General features: G+C 64.0%; 2 protein-coding genes across 3 annotated transcripts in view; both read right to left on the bottom strand.

Moving 5' to 3' along the window:
* Nucleotides 1-1946: 1946 nt before the first annotated feature.
* WDR97 (WD repeat domain 97) lies at nucleotides 1947-10897 on the bottom strand. The gene is given in 23 exon segments (XM_023741648.1): nucleotides 1947-2144; nucleotides 2253-2314; nucleotides 2400-2971; nucleotides 3312-3474; nucleotides 3553-3929; nucleotides 4048-4230; nucleotides 4323-4544; nucleotides 4650-4793; nucleotides 5666-5746; nucleotides 5843-5968; nucleotides 6048-6305; nucleotides 6398-6547; nucleotides 6775-6835; nucleotides 7069-7190; nucleotides 7274-7406; nucleotides 7607-7697; nucleotides 7774-8010; nucleotides 8099-8241; nucleotides 8322-9021; nucleotides 9205-9326; nucleotides 9478-10106; nucleotides 10275-10609; nucleotides 10611-10897. Coding segments are annotated over 23 exon segments (5235 nt in total). The 5' UTR covers nucleotides 10744-10897; the 3' UTR covers nucleotides 1947-1953.
* A 5-nt stretch (nucleotides 10898-10902) lies between these two features.
* Nucleotides 10903-12180, bottom strand: part of MAF1 (MAF1 homolog, negative regulator of RNA polymerase III) — a 3185-nt gene continuing 1907 nt past the window's right edge. For both annotated transcript variants that reach the window (XM_023741647.1, XM_004387395.2), the window contains 4 exons: nucleotides 12029-12150; nucleotides 11828-11947; nucleotides 11538-11669; nucleotides 10903-11413 (listed from right to left, as the gene is read on the bottom strand). In XM_023741647.1, coding sequence (XP_023597415.1) covers nucleotides 11392-11413; nucleotides 11538-11669; nucleotides 11828-11947; nucleotides 12029-12150 — 396 coding nt within the window. In that variant the 3' untranslated portion in view covers nucleotides 10903-11391. The remainder of the gene's footprint in view (nucleotides 11414-11537; nucleotides 11670-11827; nucleotides 11948-12028; nucleotides 12151-12180) is intronic.

Below are 12180 nucleotides of genomic sequence, written 5' to 3'. Positions count from 1 at the left end.
TGCACACTTTACATGGGTGAATTTCATGGTATGTGAATATATCTCAAGCTGCTAAAAAATACAGGACACTCAGTTAAATCTGAATTTCAGATAAACAGTTCCTGTTTTAGAGTGATACCACCTAAGTTATTATTCAGCTTTAAAACAAAAACAAAAACAAAAAACTGTATAAATGGCGTCACACAGCACAGATTCTTTTGCTGGACATTGGATTTAGGGTTGATGCGTATTGTTGCGAATGGCCCTAGTGTGTCCATTTCATCCCCATGGTTCTATTGCGTGCTTTTGTCCCCATTTATCCGTCGTTCCTCCCATGATGGACACGTGGGCCATTCCTGGTTTCATGCTGTTTTGAACAGTGCTGCCACCAGCATGCTTTTTATCGGTAGCCTGAGGCCTGAGCACGCCCCTCTCAAGTTTATCCCGAGGTGCAGCCTGGAGCCACAAGGACTGCACGTGTTCACCTCCCTAGGAAGGGCGCGCTGTTCTCCGGAACGGTTTCCCTCCCACCGGGAGAGCTTAGTGTTCCTTTCTCCACATCCTCCCATTTTGTTAGATTTTTAATTCTTATTCCATCTGGTCGGGGTATATCATGGCTTTGTCTGCTTTTTTCTGATGACCGTGAGGTTGAGAAACTTCTCATATACATGTGTATACATTTTTAAAAAGTTGCCATTGAGTCAGTTCTGATTCATGGTAGCCCTTTACATACACACATATGCTATTTTGACTAATTCTTTTGTGAAATTCCCTTTCTAGCTTTTTGTACATTTTTCTGTTGGGTTGTCTGATTTTTTTATTGTTGATTTGTAGGCGTTCTTTGTATACTCTGGATATGAGCCGTTTTCAGTTATGTCTTTTAGATATTTCCTCCCACTCTGTGGCTTGCCTTTTTACTCTCTTCATGGCATATTGAGATGAACAGATTTTTTAATTTATAGAAATAATGATATATTAGCATGTGTTAATAAATCTATTAATATTTTCCTTTGTGAATTCTTTTTTTGTGACCTGTTTAATTTTCTTCCCTACTTTCTCATGTTTGTATTTTTAAAAGCACCAGTAGGACCGGATTATCTTTCTGGTTTTAGCGTGCATAATTCCTTTTTCTTAATGTCGGGTGTTCAGGACATTAAGAAAGCCCTGCCTGGCCCTGGAGTGAGCCGCCTGCAGCAGCCGCATAAGGAAAGAGGCTTTGTGCAGCTGGAGGGCTGGGGGGGCAGGTGTGGAAGACAAATTCTAAATCATCCAGGAGAGACTTCTGGAGCGGAGGCTGAAAGTACAGGAAAGAAATCACTACTGAGATAAGCCACCAGAAGACTTTAAGAAGCAAACAGGCCCTGCACAAAAGCGGTCCAAACAGCTAAGGCCCGCATGGAACTCCTGAGCTGCCCCTGCAAGACCCTCGGGCAGTGGCGGTCCAGCACCTATGGCCCCTTTATTGCTGCTCACTCATTGGGTAACAGTGCTAGGTCCCAGCAGGAACCTGGTTTCACAGGAGTCAGAAGACTCCACAACACCGCCCCGCCCCCCCCCAACCCAAGGCCTGTAGCTGTCCAAACCCTCCCTTTCTTCCCTTCATACCTGGCCACTTGCCTGGCCCAGAGAACCATCTCTAACGTTTGCCCCACCCCTCAAATCTTGGTACCCGGTAACTGACAGATTCATGCTGGTTGAGCACCAGGTCGACCCTCAGGGCTTCCATCCCACCAGGTCACCCCTCCACTACAGAAGCTGACCACACCCCAGGTTTACTCCCAGGCCGCGCTCGACTGCCCCAGCTCCGGCCTCCTCTACACGTGGACTGGCCCCGCGCTGGGTTCAGGACACAGCAGCCGACTGCCCTGCCCTCTCCAGGCGCCCCTAAAGACGGAGGAGACATCCAGTTTGCTGGCCGGACTGTACTTTATTCCAGCCCTGGCCTTGGCCAGGTGCATGCTGTCTGCTCCGAGGTCAGCTGTAGCCGTCAGGGTCCGCGTCGTCGGGCACAAAGTAGCGCTGCAGGGCAGGCTGCAAGAGCAGCGGGGGCCGCGGGCGGGCGGGCGCGGGCCAGTCCGGGGGGAAAGGCTGTGGCTCTACCCGCGGCAGCGGAAGCTTCAGCATACGCAGGGGGCCGCCTGGACAGAGCCAGGGCGGCTTCCGGCCTGGGGACGGGCGAGGCAATGAGGCCGAACAGGGTGGCACTCACGCCCAGTGGGTCCAGCGGGGCTGGGGTGGTCCAGGGCCCGCCCTCTACCCCACTGCCCACTCACCCCTCAGGTTCACCCGAGCCGTCTGGACCCTGGACTCCTGAAGCCGGAGTATGGGTTGGTACCTGGGGGATAAGAAGGCGAGTTTGGGCGCGCGGGTTTCCCGCGCCGGTCCCGCCCCTCCCCGCGCCCTCGCGCGCCCGCGCGCACCGGCGATCCGGAGGCTGCCGCACTACGGTGTTGGGCACCGGCGCGCGCGAGCTCGGGCTCTCCGGCTCGGCCTCCTCCGGCAGCGAACTCTGGTGCCGCTCCAGCTGCCGCTCGCAAAAGAAGTTGAGCACGTCGATGTACTCCAGGTCCAGCAGCTGCGAGTGTGACCATTCGGTCTGCTCGAGCGGCAGCGGCAGGCCTTGCAACGCGGCGGGTGCTGAGGAGCGCACGAAGGCCTCGGGCACGGCGCAGAAGGCCTGCAGCGAGTCCGAGAGCGTCCGCCAGGTCCGCCGGGTGCGCAGCTGCGCCGGCTCGGTCTGCCGCTCCTGAGCTGCCAAGTCCAGCCCCGCAGATAAGGTCGTCATCGACAGCGTCTCAGAGACGCGCGAGGGCGCCGAAGAAATACTCGAGTACGTCCAGGAGACGCGCGAAGACGTCCGGAGGCGTGAGGCTGGCCCTGAGACCTGCGAGGCCTGCGACAGGGTCGCTTTGGGGGGGGTCAGTTCCGAAGGCTCCGAGACATTGGGCAGTTCCACCGACAACCTGCCTGCAAACGGCCGCCAGGTTTCCATCTGTGGGAGAGGTAGCCAATAGGGCAAGTGCCCTCGCCTCCTTGAGCCCCCTGCCCGAGCTCTCTGCCCGAGCCACGGCCCAAAGGTGAGGCCAGCCCTCGCCTAACAGGGCGACCCGCATGCTGCTGTCCTGGCCCCAAGCCTGAGACCCCGCTGCAGACGGCGCGGGAGCATCAGGGAGGTCCCGAGAGATGCATGGTGAGGCGGGAGGAACCGGGCGCAGGAGCCTGCTGGTCTCGCCTGGCTCTCCCATCTACACCTCAGAAAAGCTTCAGGCAAGAAGGCAAAAGGCTTGAGCTGCCCGGTGGCACTCCCGCCCCTCCCTCACCGCCAGCCTGACCTGCAGGTTCTGGATCATGTCCTCCAGCTTCTGGCCGCAGCGATTACGCAGCAAGGCCTTGGAGTCGCGTTCTGAGCCCTGGACCCAGGTCATCATCTCCTTGAACAGGAAGCCCTGCGGATCCTGAAGGCCCAGTGCCCTCAACAGCTTCTTGAGCTCCGGCCTGGGGCGAGGGGCGTGCAGCTTAGCCTGAGGCCTCCGGCAGTGGGGAGGGCGAGGCGGGTGGGGTTGCAGGACTCACTGACAATCGGCTGGCGAGTAGAGGAAGTAGGACAAGAGCTCCAGCACCACGTCCCGGGACTCCAGGGAGCAGGCCAGGAGCAGCTGCAGCGCCAGCATCACAAACTGCTTCTGCGTCGGGTCCTGAGCGCAGGCGGAGAGCAGGCTGGTCTGCGCGGGAGGCGCGCTGGGGGAGCGCGGCTGGGGGCTGGGGGGCGGGTCCAGGTTGAGCAAGCCCACGAGGATACTCTGAAGGCGGCTGCGGAGGTCGCTGCTCAGGTCTGGCAGCAGCCTCAGCAGCGCGTTCAGGATGTGCACGCCGTCCCCCCAGGAGGCCTCCTTCAGCGGGTCCACGAGCAGCGAGGCCAGGCCCTCCACCGTGCCCACCTCAGGGTACGCCTGCGGGACCCGTGTACTGAAGCCCGCCCCCACCCCACCCCGCTTCGGGCACGCTCCCCTCGCTGCTCTCCGCCCCTCCCCCGCCTGTGCTTCCCAAACGTCCCAGACCCCGTTTCACCTCCAGGGTGAAGATGGGGAACAGCTTTTTGAACCAGTTCTGGCCGACGAAGTAATGCAGGAACCTGGGCAGATGCGCGTACTGCTCTTCCCAGGGCGAGCGCCCGTGGCGGAACCCAGTGTGTGCGTAGATTTCCTCTGAGGTGCGTGCGTAGCCGGAGCCCTGGGACTCCGAGGCCAAGCTCTAGGAGAGGCGGCCGGCACTGTAGGTTTCGCCTGTCCTGGCTGCGGGCGCAGAGCCCGGCCCGGCCCTCTCGCAGCCGCCTGGGCACGTACCTGAACCTCTGGCTCCAGCACCGAGGGCTCGAGCGGCTCTTCTGAGAGTGGACTCCGCGGGCCCAAGGAGGCCGAGACCCAGTCCAGCGCCGCCTCCTCCTCCTCCTCGTCCTCCTGCTCCTCCATGGGCTTCCCCCGCAGCCAGCCGAGCAGTTTCTGCTGCCACGTGGCTCGGTACTTTCTGCCCCTGGACGCCCACAAGTCGTCCCAGCTCGTTCCGGGCTGCAAACGGAGAGAGTGCGAGGTGGAGCTGGTGAGCTGCGGGGACACAGGCCAGGGCCAGCCTGGCCCCGCTCCTGCGAACCGGCGCCCCCAGCCCTGCCTTGCCTTGGGTCTGTTGCGCTCAGGGGGGCGCTGGGCGAGTGCTCCGAGGCCACCCATGTCTGTCTGCAGCCACAGGCGCTGCAGCACCACCGAGTTGGGCACGAAGCCGGGGAAGAGGACGGGCCCGAGGACCGGCTGCGGGCGGTGCTGGAGGGAGAGCGGCAGAGCGGCAGCGGGCTGAAGAACCAGGAGGCCCGCCGGGGTCGCCCCACCCTCTTCAGAGCTCAGCTCTGCCCTCTAGGTCTCCAAGAGCAGAAGGGCTGTCCCTGCCCTCCCAACACACCAGCAAAGAGACCCTTCAGAGGCTAGCAGGGAGGGCCGCAGGGAGGCGTCAGGGAGGGAGACCTGGGAACTGCTGGCCCTGGGGAGCCCTAGCACCCTGTATGCTCTCCATGGGACTCTGGCTCCAGCCCTGGAGAGATGTCTAAAGCCCATGGGGGGGGGGGATAGGTGGGAAGGGGCGGGGAGAGGGGGCAGGGGAAGACTTGGGCAGAAGGTGCAACAGCTGGAGGACCAGTGACCCACCTGGGCAGGTGATAGGGAGGGGCCGAGGCCTGCCCGGGCACCTGATGTGGGTCAGGGTGGGAAGGCAGAAGAATGCAAGGGGCCAGCTCCCCTTGGCTTTGCTCCTCGGAAAGGCAGGGACTCTGGTCTCCCAGGGTCAACTACAGAGGCCACAGGTGGACCCACACCTGACTCTCCCAGGGAGGGGTGGTATGCAGGCACAGCCCACTGTCAGAGCCTCTAGGAGGCCCCATCACCCAGCCCAGGCTCAGGCCTGGGAGGCAGCCTGCCCCCAGAGCAGCAGGGAGTCTGCCGGAAGGGCAACCGCACCAGACCTGGCTGGCAGGGTGAGGGGGCTTGGACCTTGGACCTCCAGGTTGCAGGTGGGTGTGGCTTGCTGGCCGGTCAGATTTAGACATAAAGATTTACAGCAAAGGGAAATTGGGATGAGCAAGAAGGGTGTCCTGCCCCCCCCCAGCAGGGTGCCTCTAGGGAGAACTAGGTGGGGCTCTCACCTGGTTTAGGGGCTCAACAGTGGCAGGAAAGAAGCCCTTGAGGTTAGAGAGAAGCTCCTTGGGGCGCCTCTTCAGCACGATCTGGGGGTGGGATGGGGTCTCAGAGCTGAGCAAAGACTGCAGCATCCCTGCAGCTCTGCCCTGGGCAGGGGCCACCTGCCTGCCTGGAATCCTCACCCTTTTCGGCTTGTGGGAGGATGATGGCTCCAGGGACACTTGTGCCCCTGCCCGGAGGTGCTCTGACTGCAGCTGCAGGTCCAGGCTGAGGCCCAGGTTGCAGCTGAGTGAGGACTGGGCCAGCAGCTGGGGGTGGGAGGAGGAAACACGGGTGGGGTGGCGGTTACCAGGGCAGTGCAGGGGGGCGGAGGCTGGGAGGCCTCACCTGCGATGCCCTGCTGTGCACCTTCCGGGAGACAGGTGGGATGGGCAAGGTGACCCGGGGAGGGCGGGCCAATCGTTGGCACAGGGTCCCCAGGTCCTCTGGGGGCTGGACTGCTGGCACCGTCCGCCCTTCTGTGCAGACCCCACCCCACTGAAGGCTGTGGGCAGCTGTGGGCAGGGTGCTGGTGTCCCACGTCTCTCTCTCCATGGAGAGGGCCATGGCGCTCCACTGCTGGGATGCCCTTCCAGACTGCACCCCCTAGGAGGGAGAGAGCAGGTCGGGGCCTCAGAGGCCCCAGTGCAGAGGGAGGGGCCAGGTCAGGGGGGGACCTGGGGACGCCCCACACCCACCACCAGGCCAGGCCCGTAGATCAGACGCAGGTAGTTGTCAAAGGCTTCCTGGCGCTGCTGCAAGGAGGGTGGGGGTCGGGCTGCAGGAGCCACCAGCCCCAGCCTCAGCCTCCGAAGGTCTCGGTCCCGGGCAGCTAGGGCTTCGAAGTCCTGGAGGGGAGCAGCGGTCAGCCTCTGTTTGCTGGAACTTTGTCCTCTGCTAGCCAGACGATCACAGGGATCTCAGGCCTGACCTGGGGACTGAGAGGGTGTGGCCCGAGCCTGGACGAGGGAGAGCTGGGGTACTGGGGTGGTGAGGGAATGGGGTGGGAGTGATGAAGGGCAAGGAGGTGGTGGCAGGGATAGGGAGGGGCCGGGGTGGTAGGGACCCACCTCACCTCCTTCAACACTGGCTGCTGAGGCGTTGCCCTCTGCTGATGGACGAAAGACAAGGCCGGACTGCAGACGGAGATGTGCACAGGTGGGCGATGGGCAGCCTTACCAGTGGGACGAGCAGGGGCCTGGGCAGGGACCCTGGGATCGCCAGGCCCCAGATGGGATGCAATAATCAGCAGCGGGGATGCCAGGGCTGGGACAGGCTGCGGTGACCCCCGAGGCTCCAGGAACCCTGGGGCCTCATGCTAGGGGCTGGGCAGGGGCCTCCAGCATGTCTTTGAAGGCCTGCAGCGGACCTGAGGCTGGCTACCTTGTGCAGGTTGGCAAGCCTCTGCAGCTGGGCCGAGGTCAGCGACTCCTGGCTGGTCAGTGGCAGTGGAGGGTCATCCACCACTTCAGGGGCCTTCCGGAACAGCTTCTGAGCAAGGGAGAGGAGACTGGAGCCCTAGCTTAGGGGCCTATGTCCTCCCCCAGCGGCCTCACCCTGTCCTCACTGCACACCTTAACCAGGTAGGAAGTGGGCAGGTAGAGCCTGTGGGGCACCAGGCAGAGGCGGGAGCCCAGTGCCAGCACCAGGTCTCCACTGTTGCTGCAGAAGGTCAGGGCCTGGGGGGCGCCGTTCAGCTGCAGAAGCCTGCAGGGTGCCCAGGGCCACAGTCCAGCCCCTGCTCCACAGGGTGGAACCTGAGGCAGGAGCAGGGGCAAGGCCCTCTCCCCTCAGCCCGACTACTGGGATGTGGCCACGGCAGGAGTAGGAGAGGCCACCAGACACCCTCTGCCCCACCTCCCTCGGCAAGCCCCGCCCCCATCCCCGCCCCCTTGGGCCCCGCCCACCGCAGCAGGCGGTTCTCAGCTGTCCAGATGCGGATGGTGCAGTCCAGGCTGGAGGACGCGTAGAGCTTGAGTGTGGGACAGCAGCATAGGCCTGGGTGGGGGTGGCGTCGGGGTCAGGAATTGGAGCGGTACCGGGGCCTGGGCTTCAGCTTCACCCTTGCCCTCACCAGTGATGTGGTCCGTGGGATCGTCCTGGGGCCGGTGGTCACAGCGCGAGTGGTCGTCTAGGTTTAACTGCACAAGGCCATAGGTGGCGGTGGCCGGGGCCTCGAAGCCCACCGTGACCCGCTTGCCAAGCACGCAGAGGGCCACTACCGGGTGGCAGCAGGAGATGGTGCGCAGCAGGCTCAGGCTCTCCTCCGCGTAGGGGAAGACGCGCCACATCTTCACCGTCAGGTCTCCGCCTGTGGGCGGCGGGAGCGGGGCTAGGCCTTGGAGGAGGAAGGGGGCCTCCCCGGGCAGGTGACTAGGCGGGGCTGAGGAGGAACTAACCCGAAGACACGACGCTGTTCCAGGTGGACGCAATGGCGGTGACAGGGCCCGGGCTATGGGCCTCCATATGGAAGACAGTCCGTGACGAGCGCCATTCGAGCACCGACAGCGCACCGTCCGTGTGCCCCACCACGGGCAGGTACCTGCGGGCGGCGGCGGAGCGCGTTGGCCCAGGCCCAGACCCCTGCCCGCCCGCCCGGCCCTTGCCAGCTCCGGCGCCCACCGGTTCTTGTCCTTCAGGGCCCAAGCCGTGTCGCTGCGGTGCAGCTCGCCCCCGTGCTCGCGCACGACCTCCCAGGATTCGCGCGCACTCCCGGGGTCAGTGAGGTGGCTATAGAGGTGTAGGCAGCAGGGCCGCGGCGCGGGGGCCGGCGGCGGGCGCACGCGATGAAGGACTCTCATGGGGCAGCGTGCCGCGTTGGCTCGCACTAGGTGCCCGGCTCGCGTCAGCAGCCACAGCGCTTCGCGCGGCAGGCAGTAGGCCACAGCGGCAGCGCAGTCTTCCGGCCCGAGCAGCAGCGCGCTCACCGTGCGCCCAGTGATGGCCGACACCAGGCAGACCGAGCCGTCGGCACACGCACACACGAGGCGTGCGGGTAGCGGCGGGTGCGGATGTGCGGACAGAGCCGGCGCCACCTGCAGGTGGAGCACCGGCGCGGGCAGCTGCGCCAGCTGCGAGTAGAGCTCGCGCACGCGCCACAGCTCAACGCCGCCCGCGCTCAGCGACAACACTGGCCAGCCGGGGCTCGCAGGCGCTAGCAGGCTGCTCACACGCCCCAACGGCACGTCACGGCCCCAACTGCACAGCGCCACCTCGCCCACCTGCGCCACCGCCTGCAGGTCCCACGTGCGCAGGGTCCCGTCCTGTGAGGCCGACAGTACCAGGGCCGTGTTCGGGAGAACCGCCAGAGCCGTCACCGGACCTGCAGGAGACCGCGGATCACCCGGGCTCGCCGGGGACTCAAGGAGGGCGGTCAGCCCGGCTGGCGCCCAGCGACGGGAAATGCAGCCAGAAGTGTTGGCGAGCCTGGGCAGCCGAGGTCTATTCAAGGCAGAGGCCGCGCCCGGGCGGGGAGAGAGCTGCCTCAAGAGCCAGCGCGGCGCACCTGTGTGGCCCACGAACACGGTCCGGATCTGCCAGTCGGCCTCCCACACCTTCACCGTGCTGTCCCGGGAAGCCGTCACCATGGCCTTCACCTCTTCGCAGTACGCCAGATCCGAGATGGTGCTGTGGGTGGCGGATGCCAGGCGAACTCAGCGCTGCGGCTTCAGCTCGGCCCCACGCCTAGGGTGAGCGCCTGGGCCCTGCCTACACCGGCTCACCCCCACCGCTGGGCCATCGGCGCATGCTTTGCGTCCCCGGCCCGGTGCCCCCTCACGTTTTGTGCAGGTCCCGGCGCACGTCTACAAGAGCCCAGCTGCGCAGATCGAGGGTGAGCACCGCGGAGCCATAGGCCGCGCAGCAGCGTGGGAGGCAGTAGGACCGCGCGCCCCCTAGGGCCAGACGCGTGAGCGCGCCCGCGACGCTCCGCGGCGGCTGCAGGAGAGGCCCGCGCGGCACCAGGCGGCGACCACCTGAGCGGAACTTCCAGAGCTCCAGGCCGCCGCCTGCCTGGGCCACAACCAGCAGCCCCGAGTCAGGCACTGGCAGGCAGCAGGTGGGCTCAAGGCTTCCCGCCCTGCCCACCTCGGGCTTGCTCTGCCACAGCAGGCTGAGGTCGGGCCCTAGAATAGCCAGCCCCGAGGGGCCCCAGCCCACAAAGCGGCCTACATGGCCCAGCTGGCCTGGCATAGCCACCAGGCCCGTGATCTCCGCGGGGGCCCGCAGCTTCTCACGTGCCCAGCCGTCCTCTCTGTGCAGGTGCAGGCTGCCCGCGCCGTCCAGGACCACCAGGCGTCCACCCAGCGGGTCCTGTGCCACCGAGCGCACCCCGGCTGCCATGTCCAGGCGGCGCAGGGGCTCCAGCCCGTGTGTCAAGCACTCCACGCACAGCTCGGCTTTCTTCTCCTGTGGGCCGAGGGTCAATGGGGGGACCCAGTGCTTGAGGGGGTCAAGGAGGGAACAGAGAGCGCTCCTGCCTGGGAGAGCCCAAGAGAAGCCGACGGGGGCAAGCACGGTAGTGCTGGGGACACCTAGGAGAAGGACGGAGCCAGAAAGAAGGCTTTGTGGCCACACCTTTTCCACTATGTCGTGGAGACCAGTGCGCAGGAGTAGCCACAGCTGGCGGGCGCGGGCGCGTGGGGTCATGTTGAGCCACACTGCGCTAGTGGTAAAATTCCACAGGAACTGCACCGTCTCTGATAACTGTGACTCTGCGTGTGGACAGCAAAGCACCGTCACGGCATGGTCTTGTGTCCCCAACCCTGGAGGTCGTGAGCAGCCTGGAAAACAGCTCCAAGGGCCCTGCTGGGTCAGGGGGCTTCCCGGGGGCCGGGGCCTCCTCAGGGACGGAGGCGAGCCTGAGGTCAGCTCTGGGAGCAGGGCACCCGTGGGGCCAGGCCAGCCAGCCCTCACCATTCCTTTCCTTGAGTAGTCCTGGGTCAGGGGCGTCACTGACGTCTGTGTCATACAGGTCCACGTCTAGGGTCAGCTTGTCGCCCTCCGCCGGAAAGGGACCGCCTGTGCCGAACACTCTCGACTCCATTTCGGAGGCTGAGGTTCCAGGCCACCCAACAGCTCCGGGAGGACCTAGCGGTCATGTCAGCACCGGCCGTTGCTAGGATACCAGACGCCGCAGGCCCCGCCCCCAACGCAGACTCCACCCCCTCCCCACGCCGCCCCGCCCCCGGGTCCGCACTGTCACAGAAACTTTTATTGAAAACAAACAAGCTGCAGCGAAGTGACACTCAGTGCACGTGGCCTGACAGGCGAAGTGGGGGATACAGGCGGACGCCAGGTCTGGCCGGCCCAAGCCCTGAGCCGGTGACCTCAGACCTGTTGCTGGTCTGGGCGGTGGGCTCTTGGGGCTGGAGTGTCAAGGCCCAGGCCTTGCCCCATACAAAATAGAAAAATAAACTCTGTGGTCCAGCTGTCCCTGCCTCGCGGCAGTTCGTTTGGGCAGGGCAGTCGCTCTTCCCAGCAGGCCCCATGCTGTCCAGTCCAGCCGCAGTGTGGGCAGCAGGAGCCTGTGGGGGTGAGTGGACATTCACAGGCTGGAGCCAAAGGGCTAGTGGGCTGGCCTTGGCAGTGCCAGGGCTGTGGCCAGCAGCTGAGGGAGGCACTCGGGCCCCTCAGGCAGTAGGTCCAGGCGTCAGTTGAAGCCGGATGAAGCTGGGGTCTCTGCTCTTCGTAGTCACATACAGATCACCTGGACCCTGGACAGAGGTGGGCACACAGAGAGCTTTTAGAAGACACATCCTGGAGACCAGGCAGAAGGGCCCCCTCCCTGCCCCACCCACCCCAGGCTCCAGGGACCCTGCCACGGCCACCATTACACACCTGTCCTCCTCAATGGTGCTGGTCTCCTCGGCTCCACCCTCACTGCCTCTGCCCTCTTCGATCTCCTCCTCTTCCTCTCCCAGCTCCATGTCCAGCTCATTGCCCGCCTCTGAGCGGGTGTAGGTGGAGCCACTGGGGGGAGGTGGGAGGACCAATCTCAGGACCACCTACCCCAGGCCTATCGTTGGCCCCCAAGGCCCAGAACAAAGTCACGAGCAGGGTGGGGAGTGCTGGGGAACTGGTTTGTGGCCCCCATGGGGAGCTGGTGAAGGGAAGGGAACACTGCCAACCTGATGGAGCGGCAACTAAAGAAGACAATCCGTTTCAGCCGCTTGTTGTAGAAGAAGTAGTTGAAGGACCAGAGGCTGCCGTCCTCCCCGAAGGGGTCTGAGTCCAAGTCCGGGTTGTAGCTGGGGAGTGTGGGCGAGAAGTGGCATGAGGCCCCGGCTGCCACACTGGCCTGAGGTACCCCTGCAGGGACACCAGCCCACCTGTAGATGTCACATTCTGCCAGGCAAATCTCTTCATCCACTGCGTTCCACAGCTGTGGCTTCAGGGCCTTGAAATCCTCCCGTACAGCTGAGAAGAGGCTGCAGTTGACAGCGTTCACCACCTAGGACGGGTCACTGTCAGGCGGGCAGGG

This window comes from Trichechus manatus, unplaced genomic scaffold, assembly GCF_000243295.1.
Source record: "Trichechus manatus latirostris isolate Lorelei unplaced genomic scaffold, TriManLat1.0 scaffold00185, whole genome shotgun sequence".
NCBI classification, from domain to species: Eukaryota; Metazoa; Chordata; class Mammalia; order Sirenia; family Trichechidae; genus Trichechus; species Trichechus manatus.
The sequence above is the reverse complement of the archived record's forward strand: the minus strand, read 5'-3'. Positions and strand labels throughout refer to the sequence as shown.